Source organism: Zootoca vivipara, chromosome 1 (assembly GCF_963506605.1).
Source record: "Zootoca vivipara chromosome 1, rZooViv1.1, whole genome shotgun sequence".
NCBI lineage: Eukaryota > Metazoa > Chordata > Lepidosauria > Squamata > Lacertidae > Zootoca > Zootoca vivipara.
The window spans coordinates 116,337,351-116,356,279 of record NC_083276.1 but is presented as its reverse complement, the minus strand read 5'-3'; the positions used below and the strand labels follow the sequence as shown (position 1 = coordinate 116,356,279).

General features: G+C 43.2%; 2 protein-coding genes across 2 annotated transcripts in view; one reads left to right on the top strand and one right to left on the bottom strand.

Moving 5' to 3' along the window:
* Positions 1-18,929, bottom strand: part of LOC118083835 (dynein axonemal heavy chain 11-like) — a 240,858-nt gene that overhangs the window by 30,271 nt on the left and 191,658 nt on the right. The window contains exons 62-69 of the mRNA XM_060272909.1: positions 18,169-18,303; positions 14,838-15,011; positions 12,936-13,171; positions 12,493-12,615; positions 11,046-11,250; positions 9,682-9,846; positions 6,989-7,129; positions 6,722-6,892 (exon numbers count right to left, since the gene is read on the bottom strand). Of these exons, the coding sequence (XP_060128892.1) occupies positions 6,722-6,892; positions 6,989-7,129; positions 9,682-9,846; positions 11,046-11,250; positions 12,493-12,615; positions 12,936-13,171; positions 14,838-15,011; positions 18,169-18,303 (1,350 nt within the window). The remainder of the gene's footprint in view (positions 1-6,721; positions 6,893-6,988; positions 7,130-9,681; positions 9,847-11,045; positions 11,251-12,492; positions 12,616-12,935; positions 13,172-14,837; positions 15,012-18,168; positions 18,304-18,929) is intronic.
* MAP3K20 (mitogen-activated protein kinase kinase kinase 20) overlaps positions 1-18,929 on the top strand; it is a 342,609-nt gene that overhangs the window by 167,279 nt on the left and 156,401 nt on the right. The window lies entirely within an intron of this gene.

Here is an 18,929-nt window from a genome sequence, read left to right as displayed (position 1 = left end):
TTGCCTATGCCTGTTATAGACTGATGCATTGTATTGAGAGTATCGAAGAATGGATGATGGTGCATCCTTGTAAATATGCTGGAATGTAGGTAAGGCATCTGTAAAGAAAAAGAGCCTTTCTTATTGGACCATCACTGGCTAAAGCCAATGTGATGCTTTGGGGTACTATAAAAAGGACAGACAGACTATAGCTCAGCAAAGCTCTAGGTGTGCATAATATTATTCATTAGGCCCGATATATTACAAATAAAATCTTCTTCAGTGCTACCACAAAATATATTTTGTGCCCTATACCATCTAAATCTTCTTTTGCAATGTGATTTGAGAGTATCTGGGGAGCTACTTTATAGTGCCAAGGATGATCCAATTTGAAAATAATAATAATAATAATAATAATAATAATAATAATAATAATGACATCGTGCATCTAGAGGTCTCCAGTGCGCTCTATTCATTTAGAGGTCTCTTCTAAGTATGCTAAATAACTTTCTTTTCTTTTTCTGACTGCAGAATTTTAAAGAATTATTCAAAGCAAGCAAAAGTTTCTGGTGGCAACTCTCCATTATTATCAGCCTCCTAAATGGTCTTTGGTGGTTTGTTCATTTTTTAAAAAGTGCTCCATGAAAGGGCAACATCATTTCTGCATCAAGATTTGCAACGTACTTTTGGAACATGTTGCGGAGAGTTAAAGTACAAATGCACAAATGCCAGCAATCAAAATGGAAAACGAACGGAAAACGATGATTGGCTGCTGAGTGCAGCTGCCCTTTGAAACAAATGGAATGGGGACATGGAAGGGGCACAGGGGCATTTATGACGAATTTTATTGTTCCCAGGAAAAGCAAGCAAGACTTCCGCAGCTACTTCTGAATAGGAGATGCTTCGCTTTTGAAATGCACACTGCTTCAAAAAAGAAAAAGAAGAGGAAGAAGAAAAACAGTCACGGGGAGGAGGATCCTCTTGGGAATGCCTTACAAGAGCTTTATTTCCTTCAAACAAATTAGACTATTCAGAGTACTGTTGCTTTCATCTCCGTCTTCAAATCTATCATGACACATGCCATTTGCGGAAAGGGCTGTGGTGGTCGGTACAGAAGGTGTACACTGAACATGGGTGAGGGAAATGCTATTTCTTTTTAAAAAACCCAATTGTTTTCTTTAAAATGTTTTGAGGGGAGAGGGAAAGCTGGTGAGAAAGAATGAGACATAAACAGCAAATATTATGTGAACAGTAAACACTGAATATTTGAGTGGCCTTGAAGGAATTTCAGTAAAAGCCCCTTTCTAGCTTTAATCTCAGGGTTCCAAAGGGACTCTTTCGAGACAGCTTTATTATCCCAGGTGCACAGATAAGCGTGTTTAAATTATTATTATTTTTAAAGGAAGGCACCCATGTCATTACAGGCCTGCAGTTAAATCTATCTAAGGAAGTGGGGAGGTCTTCTTAAATTGTGATACCTTGCCGGCATTTTCTAATGCTTCCTACTGTTTTTGTTGGGATAGAAAGAAACCCTGCTAAAACCCAGCGAAGGATTTTAAGGATAGCATCTTTTTCTTCAGCTTGTAACATCTCTTCTATAACAATACAGAGTTGCAGCTAAGTGTAATAACAAGAGGGTGACACACAATGGATCCTGGTAAGCTAAAAAGGGAAGTTTTTTTTTTAGGTTCCCCACCAACTTTGCTGCTCTTTCACCCTCATTTCTTCTTCGTGTAACAGAAGTGCCATCTGTTCCTAACCTTAACATGGCATGTGTTTGATTTATATTCAGTATTAGATAATAGAAGGGGGAAAGATTATAGCATGATCTAAGGCATCTATGAGCATTAGCTCTCTGGTCCCAAAGATAAATAATACGCAATAAAAGGGTTGGGATCAGCTGCCTCTGTGCTACAGAAAAAATATGTATGGAAAGCAGGCCCAAATTTATTCAGTGCAGAACAACAGCAGATGCAGAATGACCAAAGAGAAGGAGGCATTATACTTGCTAACTTGCAAAAGTCCTCTGTGTTGCATAACTCTGATTCTGCGAGCCCCATGGTGGTGAGGTATAGCCGTGCTGATGTGGGCCTAAATCTCATGAATGTGTTTGTTTACTGTTAGTGAGCTCAATTTTGGGGGGTGGGGTGGGGAACTCTTCATGCATGGTGAATGTGATCAGCCCAAAAGTTGTGGAATAAAACTTTGGTCATGAGACCAGGGCCCATGATAGAAATAAGCCTGAATGGCAGCCTTGAGCACAAAAAGATTTTACTGTCCAAAGTGTGTGAGAAGCAGAAATGCTGGCAGGTTCCTTAGTAAGTCAATGTGAAGGAGATTTGTTGCCCTGTATGGCAACAAATGGTCTAGGGCGGGGCCTGGAAGGCCTCATAAAGGACTGCTGCCGTTGCTCTGCTGCTGGTGCTGCCCAGGACTCTCTCCTGCTGTGAGTGCCCACAGGCCCTGTCCCTGCCTCCTTCCACCTGGTTTAGGGCGGGGCCTGGAAGGCCTCATAAAGGACTGCTGCCGCTGCTCTGCTGCTGGTGCTGCCCAGGACTCTTCCTGCTGTGAGTGCCCACAGGCCCTGTCCCTACCTCTCTCCACCTGGTTTAGGGCGGGGCCTGGAAGGCCTCATAAAGGACTGCTGCCGCCGCTCTGCTGCTGGTGCTGCCCAGGGGAACTTGAAACAGCACAGAGTTCTTTTTAAAATGCTTTTTAAAGAATTTTTTATGTTTTTATCTTCTTTGGGGTGGTAGGTGGGAGGGATTTTTAGTTGGGTGTGGGAATCAGTTAAATTTTAGTGAATTTGTAATTTTTATTGTTTTTGGTTTTATTGTTTTATTGTGTTTGGGGTGGTAGGTGGGAGGGATTTTTAGTTGGGTGTGGGAATCTGTTAAATTTTAGTGTATTTGTAATTTTTATTGTTTTTGGTTTTATTGTTTTATTGTCTTTTTTGTACTCTTCTTTTGTTGAGTTATTTGCTGTTTTTTACAGAGGTTTTATTTTGTTTTTAAGGGGAGGGGTCAGGGCTGCCCGGGAGGGGGTCCCAGCAAGCAAAATGGCTGGGGCAGATTCCACAGGGGGGTGTGCACTGGAACAACCGATCTCAGTGGTCACGGGTAGGAGGAGGAGTTACGCTAAGACCAGACCATGTCATTACCGAGGAGGCAGACTTAGTCGTTGTCTGAGGACTATCCCTGCCTCCAGGTCTGGTCCTGACCGGACGGATATTGGAATAGGCAAGGGATACCCACATGACCTGAAGGTGCTGCTGTGCAATGCCAGGTCGATGATGAATAAGACCACCGCCATTCACGACCTGATTGTGGATGGAGGATTTGACCTGGCATGTGTGACAGAGACCTGGTTGGAGGAAGCCGATGGGCCCGTTCTTGGCGCTGCTTGCCCACCAGGTTTCTCTTATGCACAGCAACCCAGGCCATCTGGGCGGGGAGGGGGGGTTGCAGTGATTTTTAGGAAGTCATTAGTTTGCACCAGGCGTCCTATTGGGAAGACCCAGTTCTCTGAGTGCATGTTCTGGAAGTTGGGCAATAGAGGCAGTACAGGATTCCTTTTGGTGTACCGACCTCCCCGCTGCACCAAGGATTCCCTGCCCGAGCTGCTTCAGGTCGTGTCGGATGTGCTCCTGGAGACACCTAGCTTGGTTGTCTTAGGGGATTTTAACATCCATGCCGACACGACCTTACAAGGAGCCGCTCGGGACTTCGTGGAAAGCATGGCCACCATGGGGCTGTCCCTGAATAAGTCTGGCCCAACTCATAGCCGCGGACATGCCTTGGACTTGGTGTTTACCTCTATGGATGTTGGTGATCTGACATTAAGTAAAAGCGAAACAAAAGAAGTGCCATGGTCAGATCACTTTCTGGTGCAACTGGACTTCTCCGCAACCCTTCCCCTCTGCAGGGAGGTGGGACCGATTCGGATGGTCCGCCCCCGCTACTTAATGGATCCAATTGGCTTCCAAAGAGTGGTAGGGGATGTTTTATCCCATGTCGATGGCCTTTCAGCTGATTCCCTGGTGGCCCGCTGGAATGCGGAGTTAACCAGCGCTATTGACTGTCTGGCTCCGAAGCGCCCTCTCAGATTGCATGGAGCCCGGACAGCCCCGTGGTTTTCCCCGGCGCTGAGGGCAATGAAACAGTCGTTGAGACGGCTAGAGCGCCGGTGGCGGAAAACTCATTTTGAATCAGACCGGACACGGGCTAGAGCTCAACTTCGAGCCTACCAAGTGGCAATGGCGACGGCGAAGAGGACCTTCTTCACCGTCTCCATCGCATCTGCAGAAAACAGCAGCAGGAGACTCTTCCAGGTGGTTCGCAATTTAGCGGAACCACCTGCTCCATCCGGGCCCAGTACGGGCCACATGATCTCCTGCAATGATTTTGCAAAGTTTTTTGCAGATAAAGTCGCTCAGATTCGGGAAGAGGTAGACTCCACCGTGGGAGCAGGGCCGGGGCGGGGGAGTGCTAGAGTCCTGTCTAGTCAAGTTTTGTGGGATCAATTTCAATCTGTTACCTCCGAGGATGTGGACAGGCTGCTTAGACGAATGAAACCAACCACCTGTCTCCTTGATCCTTGCCCATCCTGGCTTATAAAAGCTAGCCAGGAAGGGCTGGGCGATGGGCTTCGCGGGTTGGTAAATGCTTCTCTCCATGAGGGAGCCTTCCCAGACCCGCTGAAAGAGGCGGTTATTAAACCGCTTCTTAAAAAACCATCTTTAGATCCGGCCAATATGGCCAACTATCGCCCAGTCTCAAATCTTCCATTCTTGGGCAAGGTGATTGAGCGAGTGGTTGCGGAACAACTCCAGGCACGCCTGGAAGAAGCGGACCATTTGGATCCCTTCCAGTCAGGATTCAGGCCTCATCATGGGACTGAAACTGCCTTGGTCGCACTGGTCGATGATCTCCGGCGGGCTAGGGACAAAGGTAAGAGCTGTTTCCTTGTTCTGCTGGATCTCTCAGCGGCTTTTGACACCATCGACCATAACATCCTTCTGGACCGTCTAGAGGGCTTGGGAGCTGGGGGCACTGTCATGCAGTGGTTCCGCTCCTTCCTCCTGGGCCGTGTTCAGAAAGTGGTGGTGGGGGATGAGTGTTCAGACCCCTGGGCGCTCACTTGTGGGGTGCCTCAGGGTTCTGTCCTCTCCCCCATGCTTTTTAACATCTATATGCAGCCGCTGGGAGAGATCATCAGGGGGTTTGGGCTGGGTGTCCATCAGTATGCTGATGATACCCAGCTCTACCTCTCTTTTAAATCAGAACCAGTGAAGGCGGTGAAGGTCCTGTGTGAGTGCTTGGAGGCGGTTGGAGGATGGATGGCAGCTAACAGATTGAGATTGAATCCTGACAAGACAGAAGTACTGTTTGTGGGGGACAGGAGGCGGGCGGGTGTGGAGGACTCCCTGGTCCTGAATGGGGTAACTGTGCCCCTGAAAGACCAGGTGCGCAGCCTGGGAGTCATTTTAGACTCACAGCTGTCCATGGAGGCACAGGTCAATTCTGTATCCAGGGCAGCTGTCTTATCAGCTCCATCTAGTACGCAGGATGAGACCCTACCTGCTTGCAGACTGTCTCGCCAGAGTGGTGCATGCTCTAGTTATCTCTCGCTTGGACTACTGCAATGCGCTCTACGTGGGGCTACCTTTGAAGGTGACCCGGAAACTACAACTAATCCAGAATGCGGCAGCTAGACTGGTGACTGGGAGCGGCCGCCGAGATCACATAACACCGGTCCTAAAAGACCTACATTGGCTCCCAGTACGTTTCCGAGCACAATTCAAAGTGTTGGTGTTGACCTTTAAAGCCCTAAATGGCCTCGGTCCGGTATACCTGAAGGAGCGTCTCCACCCCCATCGTTCTGCCCGTACACTGAGGTCCAGCTCCGAGGGCCTTCTGGCGGTTCCCTCATTACGAGAAGCCAAGTTACAGGGAACCAGGCAGAGGGCCTTCTCGGTAGTGGCACCCACCCTGTGGAATGCCCTCCCACTAGAGGTCAAAGAGAACAATTACCAGACCTTTAGAAGGCATCTCAAGGCAGCCCTGTTTAGGGAAGCTTTTAATGTTTGATGGATTTCTGTATTTTAGAATTTCTGTTTTTTTGGAAGCCGCCCAGAGTGGCTGGGGGAACCCGGCCAGATGGGCGGGGTATAAATAATAAATTATTATTATTATTATTATAGCTGTGCTGGGTAACCTTCACGAGACACCCTACACCAGGGGTAGGCAACCTAAGGCCCGGGGGCCAGATGCAGCCCAATCACCTTCTCAATGTGGCCCCCTGGATGGTCCGGGAATCAGCGTGTTTTTACATGAGTAGAATGTGTCCTTTTATTTAAAATGCATCTCTGGGTTATTTGTGGGGCATAGGAATTTGTTCATCAACCCCCCCCCCCAATATAGTCCGGCCCACCACATAGTCTGAGGGACGGTGGACTGGCACCCCTGCTGAAAAAAGTTTGCTGACCCCTGGGTTAAGGTTGACACCTGAAACATTGAAATACATCCCAAAATAGCCATGTGCACCAGGGATGGGGAAATGGGGCCTTCCAGAAGCAGCTGGACTACAAATCCCATGACCACCATCCATGCTAGCTGGGTTGATGGGACTTGGAGGCCAACAACATTTGGAGGGCCACAAGTCCTCCCCTCCACCTCAGCACGGACAACAGTGGCTCTAACTTCTTCTATTGTCTGCACGCAGCCTAAGAAAACCAGCCTACCTGGAAAGCTACTTGGGCCGTGACAGTAAGCTTGTCTCTCTCAAATAGCCCGCGACTGATATAAATAAAAGTAGAGTAGGTTACACAGTCAATCAGATTGTTGACCCTCTCTTTCACATTGTTGGAAGGTTCTGCTCGTTGCACTGCTTTGTGAAATACGACATTAAATGCCTGTGAGAGGAGACAGACAAGCTTGTAAGCCAATAGTGATGCTAGATTAAAACAGCAGCACAAAAAAAAAATATTGATTTCTTCCTGAATAGTAACCTTGAGTGAGAACTGATACATTGGATTGATTTTCTTCAGCTCATCCATGAGGAAGTAGAGAAGCGAGGCTCTTGCTGGTACTGGGCGGTAATGCTCACGGGCCTCGTTGATCTTGACTTCATTGATGTTGGCTTCCATAACCTGGAACATACCAGTTGGTTGTAGTTAAAAAACAACAACACACCCACCCCCAAAACCCTACAAATCATTAGATAGTTAATACGATGAATCTCAGAACTTGCCGGTACTGAGTAGGGGACAACAAGTATGAAGGCAAGGGGTTGAGCTGGAATTCCAGAATTCAGAACAATGAGTGATATCAGTTTCCACTGCACTCCTTTGAACCTATAGGTTAAAAACAACTGACTGGGTGGAGTTTGGAAGACAGAGAAATAGAGTACTATTTTTCAGAGAACTGTCCAAGGTAGAAGAGAACACAGTGGAAGTAAAGGATTTTGGTATGACCAAAGAATTACAGTAATGCAAGTGTCCCAATTTTCCACGGACAGTACCGGATTTAGAGAAGCCATCCCAGTTTCTGATTTTATCTCAGAATATCCTGGTTTTCTTTAGGACGTCCCTATTTCCATCAGATAAATGTTGGAAGGTATGGTAGGACGTCCCTATTTTCATCAGAAAAATTCTGGTGGGTATGAAGTTATGCGACCAAGGAGATAAGTAACTATACAAATTTTAGAAGACATCTAAAGGCAGCCTTGTAAAGGGAAGTTTTTTAAAAAAAGTTTAATGTTTTATTATGTTTCTGTATATGTTAGAAGCTGCCCAGAGTGGCTGGAGCAACCCAGTCAGATGGGTAGAGTATTATTATTATTATTATTATTATTATTATTACAGTCATACCTTGGTTTAAGTATGCCTCAGTTTGAGTATTTTCAGTTTAAGTACTCCGCGGACCTGTCTGGAACGGATTAATCCACTTTCCATTACTTTCAATGGGAAAGTTCGCTTCAGGTTAAGTACCCTTCAGTTTAAGTACTCCACAGACCGTCTGGAACGGATTAATTCACTTTCCATTACTTTCAATGGGAAAGTTCGCTTCAGGTTAAGTACGCTTCAGGTTAAGTACAGACTTCTGGAACCAATTGTGTTTGTAAACCGAGGTACCACTGTATTATTATTATTAAAGGAGGCACAAGTTTCAGTTTAGACCAACTGATCCTATATCTTTAGAGGTGATAGGGAAGTATAAAGTTGGACTTATAATGTTTACTTTGCTCACATAATTGCATAAAAGCAATTATGGTGGACCCAGGCGGCGCTGTGGGTTAAACCACAGAGTCTAGGGCTTGCTGATCAGAAGGTCAGCGGTTCGAATCCCTGCAACGGGGTGAGCTCCCGTTGCTCGGTCCCAGCTCCTGCCTACCTAGCAGTTCGAAAGCACATCAAAGTGCAAGTAGATAAATAGGGACCGCTCTGGCGGGAAGGTAAATGGCGTTTCCGTGCACTGCTCTGGTTCGCCAGAAGCAGCTTTGCCATGCTGGCCACATGACCCGGAAGCTGTCTGCGGACAAACGCCGGCTCCCTCGGCCTATAGAGCGAGATGAGCACCGCAACCCCAGAGTCGGACATGACTGGACCTGATGGTCAGGGGCCCCTTTACCTTTAAATTCCTTGGGCACGCAGGGGGCTGCAGAGGGGAGCAGCCATATCTTGTTACACAAGCACCCAACCCTAATAAAAGCTGTATATAGGACATTCCATTTGTAGCTATAACACACTGCCACTTTTATGTCAAATTTATTGTTGATAATTACATGTAAACGGCAATTGCATGACATTGGTAGAAAGAGATGCGATTCAAAGTGGTTGCCAACTTTTTTTAAAATGCAGTGGTTTCTTAACCATATTGTTATTCTTACATATTCTGACAGCACCAAATATTCACTGATGTGCATCAGAATGACTGAAATTAATTTCAAGCCATAGTACTAGAATCACACTTTTATTCCTTTCATATTCACCTGCAGTCCCTCATTTTGTAGTGTCTTCCCTGCCCTTGTTGGCACATGATCGCTGTTGGTGTTGACAGTTTTAATGAGGGTCAGAAACTTAAAGGCATCCTGTTCACCTGCATTTGGTTCCAATAATCCCCCCCCCACCTCTTGTGTTTTTACTTAGTATGCCAAGTTTATTGTCTAGCAACAGCAAACACTATTTTTTATTTTTGTAATGCATGGTCTCAGTTTAATTGTAGCTTGGAGGAAAATAAAAACTTACGCTCTTGAGAAATAGTGCTAACAGGTAATATTTCTGATAAACAAAGGAACCCAAAGTACATTTGATTTCCAACTGAAAGTTATAAATGCAGTGTAAAAAAAAAAAAAGGAAAGAGTCAACACTTTACCTAAATTCCCTTTGTTTTATAGCTTTTGTTTAGAATGCAGCAAAATATTTCCCTCTGACTAAAGCTTACTCATTTGTAAGTGATCACTGTATAATTTGCACAGAAATTTTACAACACAGTGGTATATACATTCTGTGCTATAGATTATATAAATGTAATTATGGCAGATTACAACTTTTATTAAATCCCAATAGGAAACATTAAGAATTGGCTAAGTAGGTTGAGGGGAGAAATGTTATAATGACTTCACAAATATATTTTAAAGTTACTTTTGCATTGTTCTATGACTATGGTTGTGATTACCGGTACTTCATATTGATAATTTTACCTTAATTTCTATTTCTGCCGCTGTGTGTTTTGTTGTTTCCAGTCTCTCAACCAAAAGGGTATCCCCAAGGAAATTACTCTCGGCAGCTGAAAGGCGTGTTAGTAATTCATCTTCAAGCATTTTCAACTCAATTTTAAAATAATTTTGCTGCTTTGTGAGTTCAGACTGAAATGAAAATGGTAAGGTTGCAAACCTATAATTCAAGCACCATTAATACAGGAAGTATGCATCATTGAACTTCAAAACTTGCTGATTTCCCAAGACTTTATTATATCCCCATTTATAGGGTTTAATAACTGAGCAATGGGTTGATGCAAAAAAGTGAAATGTGTAAAGTGTAACCTTTATTCTGAATATTATTATGCAGACTTAAAACAAGTTAAAAATTAGTGAAATAGCAGGTCTAGACTTTACCATACCCACCCCAATAAATATGAGCTGGGCATTCAGATTTATGTCTTGCAGTTAAGAATAATTACTTCTGTGACTGCTGTGGTGTCTCCAGTATAGGCAAGTTCTGCATGAACGGGAGAAGGAAGTTGACAAACCCTTCTTTAAGTTCACAAAGAAAATTTCAGTGCCTGGTAGGGGAAATGTTTCAAGTGTGATCCAAGCAAGCAATTGATGCAAATCAACAGAGCAATCATTAAAAAAAAAAACCTGCAATGAAAGCTGACTGACTGAAAAGAAGCACTTTTGTATTGGAACACCTAGCTACTTGAACACTCATTGAAGAACCAATGCAACTCTGAGTATGGACAGGAAGATAGGCACACTAGCAAGCACAAAGCCACTCCTCTCTTCTTTTAGTGGAAGGAACAAATAAACCAAGATATACCGGTATTACATGACCTATCATCCGAGACAGTAGGAAGCTATGGCTAACATCTTCAGAACAAGCCAGGTTATTAAGCCAGCTTCCAATGATAGGTTTATACAGTCATACCTCAGGTTATAGACGCTGCAGGTTGCATCTTTTCAGCTTGCGTCCCGCACCGAACCAGGAAGTACCCAAATGGGTTACTTCTGGGTTTCAGCACATGTGCCGAAGTGCCGAATCACGACCCACATGTGCACAGACACGCAGGCATGGGTTGCGAACGCTGCGGTTTGCGAAGGTGCCTTCCGCACGGATCATGTTCGCAACCTGAGCGTCCACTATATACTGGACTACTCCACAACTACTAACCATAGTTTCTTGGTTTGGATGAATCATAAACTATAGCTAACAGAAGATTTCTCTGTTTGTTTGTTTGCTCACTCAAATGAAAGGAGGATCATATCTTGGCTTGTTCGTATCTTGGTTCATTCAAACGATACGCGACCATCTAAGTGAGGTGATGCACATTTCCATATACACAAACCTTAAAGTGTTCCAGATCAGGTCTTTCCACGTTGACAACATCTGCCAACAGTTGATCCTCTAAACCATCTCGTGTGACAGTAAAATTGATTAATGTGGTCTGAGCCTGGATTTCTGGTTTATAATGGGGATTAGCAAGTTTGGTGTGGAGGATGAGCCGGAATTTAGGGTGAAATTTACACTCCTTATCTCCTACTCTAATATACCTGCAAAAGGAAAAACATGATAGAAAAACGCTCTGATTTTGCAAACAGTGATGAGGGGTAGGCCTTCCACACTGGCAACCCCGGGAAACACCCCAAGTTACAGCTGTGTTTCTGAGAAAATAAAAAACACATAGGAGAAGAAATGGAAATATTAAGGCAAGGAAAAACCTGTAGAATTCGCTCCAGTTGAAACCATAAAGATTTTAGCATTCATTCAAATTCAGAATTGCAGCCACAATGCAATAGGTCTCAACAGGCCACAGACTCCCACACTGAAATCAAATGCTCCCAAGGCAGCAATAAATTAAAGATAGCTTTTTTCATTTCAAGTCTGACTTAACAGTAGATCAATAGTCAACATAAAGAGGGTTCAGCTAGTGTGAAGATGCTATTCAGACAAGATAGACCCAGCAGGCAACCAAACTCACAAACAAGATTTGGACGTAGGTGGGAAATTAAGGCTACAAAGTGGGAAAGGTTGGAAGCATTATGGTTTGGGATTGTGGGCAACCAGAGTCGGATAAACCTTGTTTCTTGGTTTAGTCGCCCAGTAGAGATATTCACAGCTGCAGTAATTGGAGCTAACTTTTAGGGCTAGGAATATCAGTATTATTTATGGCTGCAAATTCTTTCCCAAAATTTAATTTGTGCAATTAAAGTGGATTAAAATGCTCTGTCACCCAAGTACAACAAATCCGCTTTAAGAAAGAAACAAAATTGTTGTGGACAGGAAAGTGACGAGGAAATGCACTAAAAAGTGTGGACTCAATGACTGATAAATGAGAAGGTATATAAACATGCAAATCAGGATGAATGCTCAATAAACAAGGTTGATTGCAGTGGGAACTAAGTGCAACTACCGTAACTTAGTTTGGATCCATTCTTTACAGGAGCAGAAGGAAAATTTTCAGTTTATACATTTCTGTTTGCAGTTTTGTCTAATATACACATTTTTGCAAAGCAATTTCTCCCCTTAATGCATTTCTGTATGTTCATTCCACTAGTACATGCACTTATATGCCCACTTTAACAATTCATATGCATTTCCTTCCCACATCAGTTTGCTAGAGAACGAAGTCACAAAATATGGAAAAGTGCGAATTTTAAAGTGTGGCTGTGTTTCAATCTGTTCCAGAAAGTGCAAATTAGGAAATTTGGCTTTATACGTAAACTGAATCAAATTCCCATTGCATCCCAAGTTAAATCACACACATAAACACACATAAACACACAAATCCTCACCTTCCTTTTTTGAGCATGTGCCTTCCAAGCAGAGGGTCAAGCACAGGATCAATGGTCTCCTCCAGGTTTTCTATTAAAACAGGGGCTCCAGCAACAATAGCTTCTTCTATCACATCGACATATCTGCAAGGAGAGAGAGAGAGATTTAGGGAGAGCAAAGGGACTAAGGAGAAGATACAAGGAAGAGCATTAAGAGAGCTAAGGGATTTTCACCAGTTATTTAGATCAAACTCTGGTTCTTTGAGTGTGTGTGTGTGTGTGTGTGTGTGTGTGTGTGTGTGTGTGTATTTGTAGTCAGTTGATATATTTATACATCTGTATCTATGCAGCAAGCATGGATTAAAACAAGGAAAACAAGCTAGTGCATTGCATCAACAGTCATATTATACCAAACCTAATGTTTTTGTTCCTGTTAATAGCAGCAGCTGCCAATGAGCGCTTACCCTTTCTGACTCAAATGGATGACTTTCAAATCCGAGTCATATCTGCTTTTTATCCATTTGATCCCCTGGTGCTGGGGGTCAATCAATAGAGGCCAACGTTCGCAGTTTGTAAGAATAGTGGCGTTTTGCGTGGACATGGTATCACTAGGCAAGCCTTCATTGTTCCATTTAGCAATTGTTGCATCATCCGTCAGCATGGAGATCGGATCAAGACCTTCAGTCATTGGAATGGGAACCTAAAATAATAAGGGTTAACTTAAAAATGCCTAGTTTCAGTGACTTGTCCCTGTGACAACAATACATCGCACTGCTCATGTCTGTAGCACGGAGAAAGTGAGCGAGGGAAGGGAGGAGTATGGCAGGATCGCCAAGAGGAAAAAGAACACTGCATTTCTTAATCCCCATTGCAGATGTTACAAACATAGATGGGTGCTATTGCAATGTTACATATCAGGAAACAAAATGAAATAAAGGAGTTCATATCGGAACTCAAAATTATTGTTTTATTTTTATGTAAACTGCTTTGAGGGTTGTTGGGGTTTTTTTTAACCATCAAGCGGTGTATATATTTTATGAAAATAATTTATAAAACAAAAAGAATGAAATCAAAGTGTATCATATACTGAACGCCAGTTCGTCCTTTGTATGATATTTATCAAGATTGCTCTGCTTATCTATCTATCTATCGTCTATCTATCATTTTATACCTTGCATTTCTTTCACAGGAAAACCTAAGATGCATTGCAGCAGTATACATGCCTGAATGACCAGTGCTTTTTTCTGGGGGTGCACAGGGGTACGCATACCCCCAAACATTTCGTGAATCTAGATTCGTGAATCGTCAGTTCTGTTGCTACCCCCAATGGCGGCCTCATTTCCTGTCACGGTGTTTCTGGAGTCTCAGACGGAAGTGAGCGTTTAATGTGTGAAGTAGGAGTTGGAATCTAGCATGGTGATTGGTCAGTTTCTTTGTTCTTTGCATGCATGTTCTTTGTACTTTTGTCCATGTACTGTATTTATTTCCCCCAATTTGAACTATAAAATGGTGATTCTCTTGAGTCAAAATGAGAGTACCCCTAAGCATTTTTAAAGAAAAAATGCACTGTGTATGACAATTCCATTAAAAAGAAAAATGAAAAACAAAACCCTCTGCCCTATGAACCAACCCTGACCCTGTGCTTCTCCTCGGAGGCCCTTCTCTGTGTTCCCCATCCCAGAGAGGTTCAAGAAGAGAACAGGCCTTTTCTGTGGTGGCTCCCCAATTGTGGCATGCCCTCCCCACAGAGGCTCACCTGGTGCCATCATTACATGTCTTTAGGCAGCAGGCAAAAATGTTCCTCTTTAACCAGGCTTAAATAATCTGTGGCCTGTGAAAGTGTGGGGGAGAGGACCGTTATTATGATGACTGTTTTATTATTAGGCTGTCTCTGCCAGTACCGGTATGTTTTTATTATGTTTTTATCATTGATGTTCTGTAATGTGTTTTTAATGTTGTACACTGCCTTGGGATCTTTTGATGAAGGGCAAACTGAAATAATAATAATAATAATAATAATAATAATAATAATAATAATAATATAGCAAAAGATCAGACTGTCCCTAAAGGTATCATGAATTATGCCATTTTGATCTGTGTTAGCAACTGAATTGCTACTGAACTATTTGGAATGGGGAGAAAAAAAATCCAATTCTATTACTACAATTAAGAACAGTGAAATATTTTGCTCATGTAAAATGTGTTTTCGTGCACTTTTAAAATGTACCCCCTCCTTATCTAATGAAGTATTGTGAGATTTTATTTTTTATATTATTTTTTGCTGGCAACACAGAAGCATAATGTATAGTTTTCAAAAATTATTCCCCCAAAACATTTCAACTAAAGACATCTTTATTGCATACTACCTTTTGGCTTCTCAAGAAGGGCAGCCACAGATTCTGAACTAGCTCATGCCGATACCGTTTGGCAAATGGCCCAGCGTACGAAATGAATGCCGCTGTTAGAAGCACATCTCCGCACAGGGTCTTCTCTTGCTCATGATACTGAGCTACGGACTGAGCCCACCTCACATTCTCTGACTGAAATAAAAGGGCCATAGGTTAATTTATAGCAGCTTAAGGCAACTACAGAATTGTCCTTGGATACTTCCACCATGAGGCAAACAGGATGGTTAAAAGCTCAGTGGAATGGAGTGGGGAGTTTCCATCTGTTTTAAAAAGGAGACAAGAGGGAGGCCATGATTGGGATGCAGGCCTTACACAGATGACAATCATGGTGGTCCCTTGAGCTGGGCTTCATGGACTGATCTTAAATTGAGGAATTTAGCTTTCCTCAAGATATCCAGGACCTGGGCCACTTAGGGCTTTAAAGGTCAGTGCCACAACTTTAAACTGGGTATGGAAAAAAGTTGAACTTAACAAAGTGGGCTTAAAAAAAAAAGACATAAATCTGCCTTAAATCTGTCAACAGCTGGGCAGCTGCATTCACAACTAGTTGAAGCTTCCAGAGCATCTTTAGGGGTTGTCCCATGGAGAGTGAATAACTGTAATGTAATATAGACTTTATCCAGATATTAATGAGCAAATCATTTGCCTCGCTGCCGTATATATTAACTGCAAGATTACCTACTAATTAACATGTTGATGAACGTTTAGAACAGTGATGGGCAACCTTTTGAGCTTGGTGTGTCAAAATCCGCCAAAAAACCGAGCATAACTCGGGTGGTGTGTCACTTTGAGAAAAAACACCATACTTTCATGATATTTATAGTTTAGATAACAAACATGTATAATTGTAATATATAATTGTATTTAATAAACCAAAAACTAATTATTTAACCAAACCAAACCAAAAACCCCTTATTTATCACAAAGTGCCCGGAGTTGTTGAGCTTTTTTGGGGGAGCTGCTAACCTTTGGTGGGTTTTTTTGGGGGGGGGGGTGCAAAGTTGCTTTGCTTTTGGGGGGGGTGCCCCAAAGCTGCTGCACTTTTTTGGGGGGGGGGAAGAGAACAAAAATAAATGATGAATAATACCTTCGCTGGAACTAATACGCAGCACCGACATATTCTGCCAAAGCGCCAAAAACCCAGCACAGAACGGGTTAAAAAACGAACGCTGTTACACCCAATCATAGTCTGCCAAAGCGCCAGAAAAACAGCACAGAAAGGGTTAAAAAAACCAATCTCTGGCTACCAGCAACAGCGGAGACAAGCTGTAGTGGAGACAAGCTGTAGGAGGAGCGGGAGAACAAATAGGGGGCGGGGGAACAACAACAGTGCGAATGGGCTGAGGGGGCGCGTGCCAGTAGTGAGGGCTCTGCGTGTCACGTCTGACACGCGTGTCACAAGTTCACCATCACTGGTTTAGAAAAAGGCAGGAATGGCAACTCTTGGGCAGTGCTAACAAACTTTTTAAAAAAAGATTATCTAACTCTGAGATTCTCTGAGATCACAGCTGAAAATTTCTTAGGATTGCAGTATGTTCTAGTTATTTAAGACTAGAGTTTTACTCAGAGTAGACCAGTCTAAATCATATTGTACTGTAAATCATCTTGTACTGTAGAGTCTAAGATTGTCAGGCTTACACCTTCCATCAGACCTTACCACCAGCCGTGCTGGTCAGGGATGACGGCAGTTGGAGTCCAACAACACCTGGAGATTTTCCTCACGGGTTCCTCACTCCTGGTTTAAGCCAAGCTATGTTTGATTGTGTGTTGCCATGTGTAAAAGCCTCGGGTATATAGTCAGCATTATACAGGGCGCAAAAGCACTGAAATGCCAGCTTTGTTTATCATTGACCTGGGGAGGGGGAAGCCAGCTAAACATAAATGAAACATGCAGTATATCAGGAAAACTGCATCAGCATCTGATGAATTCTAGGTATGTAGGTATTCCCAGTCCAGCAAAGGATATGCATATGAAAGCAAGCTTCTGTGCACAGACCAACCACTTAATGGATCAGAAACTGAGAGTGAAAATCAGATGAACTTGCTAATGTTGCATCCAAATGCATATGTTGTCTCTTTGTATTGCACTACTTTCTGTGGGATGCTCACCGGAAGGCACAGCTTACCTTTTACACTATAGTGCAACCAGATACAGTGGTGCCTCGCAAGATGAATTTAATTCGTTCCACGAGTCAATTCGTTTTGTGAAAAATCTGTCTTGCGAATCACAGTTACCCATAGGAATGCATTGAATTTTATTTTATTTTGCCCGTAGGAACGGGCAAAAGTTTCAATGCATTCCTATGGGAAACCGCGATTCACAAGATGAATTTTTTGCGAAACGAATTTGTCTTGCGAGTCACCATCAGATCACCATCAGATCGCAAAATGCATTCGTCTTGCGAAAAATTCGTCTTGCAGGGCATTCGTCTTGAGAGGTGCCACTGGACACACAGATAGATAGTATTTTAAAGCATGTCTAGACCTATGTGGGACGGAGGAGTTTTAGGGCGGGATTCAAAAGAAGTTTTACTCAAGAGTAAATTGAAATTGATGGACCTAACTCTGGCTGTGTACATATTACCAGCTTAAAACACAGCTAGGTAGTTCTTTTTCTCAATCTGGCTCAAAGCTGGTATGGGGGTGGGGATCCATCAAAATGCAGTATTTTATAGGAAACTCCAGGACAGAAATGGATTTGTGGCTCATGTTGCGTGTATGCTGCTTAGTTGGGTTTATTAATTTAGACTGGTCTACTCTGAGTAAAACTCTAGTCTTAAATAACTAGGACATACTGCAATCCTAAGAAATTTTCAGCTGTGATCTCAGAGCATCTCAGACTTAGAGAATCTATATATATATGACCAAACTGCGGGAGGCGGTGCAAGACAGGAGTGCCTGGCGTGCTATGGTCCATGGGGTCACGAAGAGTCGGACACGACTGAACGACTAAACAACATTATATATATATATATATATATATATATATATATATAATCTGTTAGCACTGCCCAAGAGTTGCCATTCCTGCCTTTTTCTAAACATTCATCGACATGTTAGTTAGTAGGTAATCTTGCAGTTAATATATACGGCAGCGAGGCAAATTGTAAGAAAACGTAAAGGTCAAAAACATGTTTCCTTTATGGGGAAAAATGAATGATAATGACATAATTTTTTTTCAGCTCATCAGGTTCTTTGCTAAGTGCCTCTGTTATTGTCAGATCACTAGTGTATAACAAAGGCATGCTTTCTGTAGGCCGCTTCATTAGCCTGCCCTGTAGGACCTCACCTCCAGACCTTTCACTAATCTGTTGGCCAGCTCAATAGTCTTATTAGTTCTATTCACTTCTTCCTGGCAGCGGATTTTCTCAGCTGTCGCCCTCTCAAAGGAAGTGGTGAAGGCAGCCAGGTTTGTGTCTAGTTCCTTTAAATAAAAAATAAAAAAACAGTAAGAAACAAGACTAGACATTGTAGGGACAAGCAACAAAAAAAATGTCACCGCACGGTCATTTTTTTCCCCCTACTGCGGAAAATAGGAACACAGGGAGCAGTCTCACACCGAGTCCTACCATTAAGCCCATCTAGCTGAGGACTGCCTGGCAGAAACTCTCCAGAGTTTCAGACAGGGGGCACCCCCAGCTCTACCTCCAGACACATGGGATTAACCTGGGGCATTTTGCAAGCCAAACAGGTGGCTTGCTGCTGAGCTAAGGAGCTGCTATATCGCACAGCCAGGAAAAATACAATTGCTCTTAGAAACCTTCAGATGTTCGGTGCACACAAGCAGAAAACATTGCAAAAATGCTTCAGTAGGGGTAACATTTTCTTTGCCAACATGCCAGCAACCTTTCATGGACAAAGCTTAGTGCAATCCAATTTGCGCTTGTTTTCAAAGCAGGTCTACTCCCCCCGCCCCCGTTCACCTTGTTTGAATTGGGCAAAACAGTTGTCTAAGCTGGAGAAAAGTAACATATCTTGCCAATGGCTCATCAGCAAATCAGTGCTCGTATGTGGCAAACTGCTTCAATGACTGGCTCCCTACCCAATAAT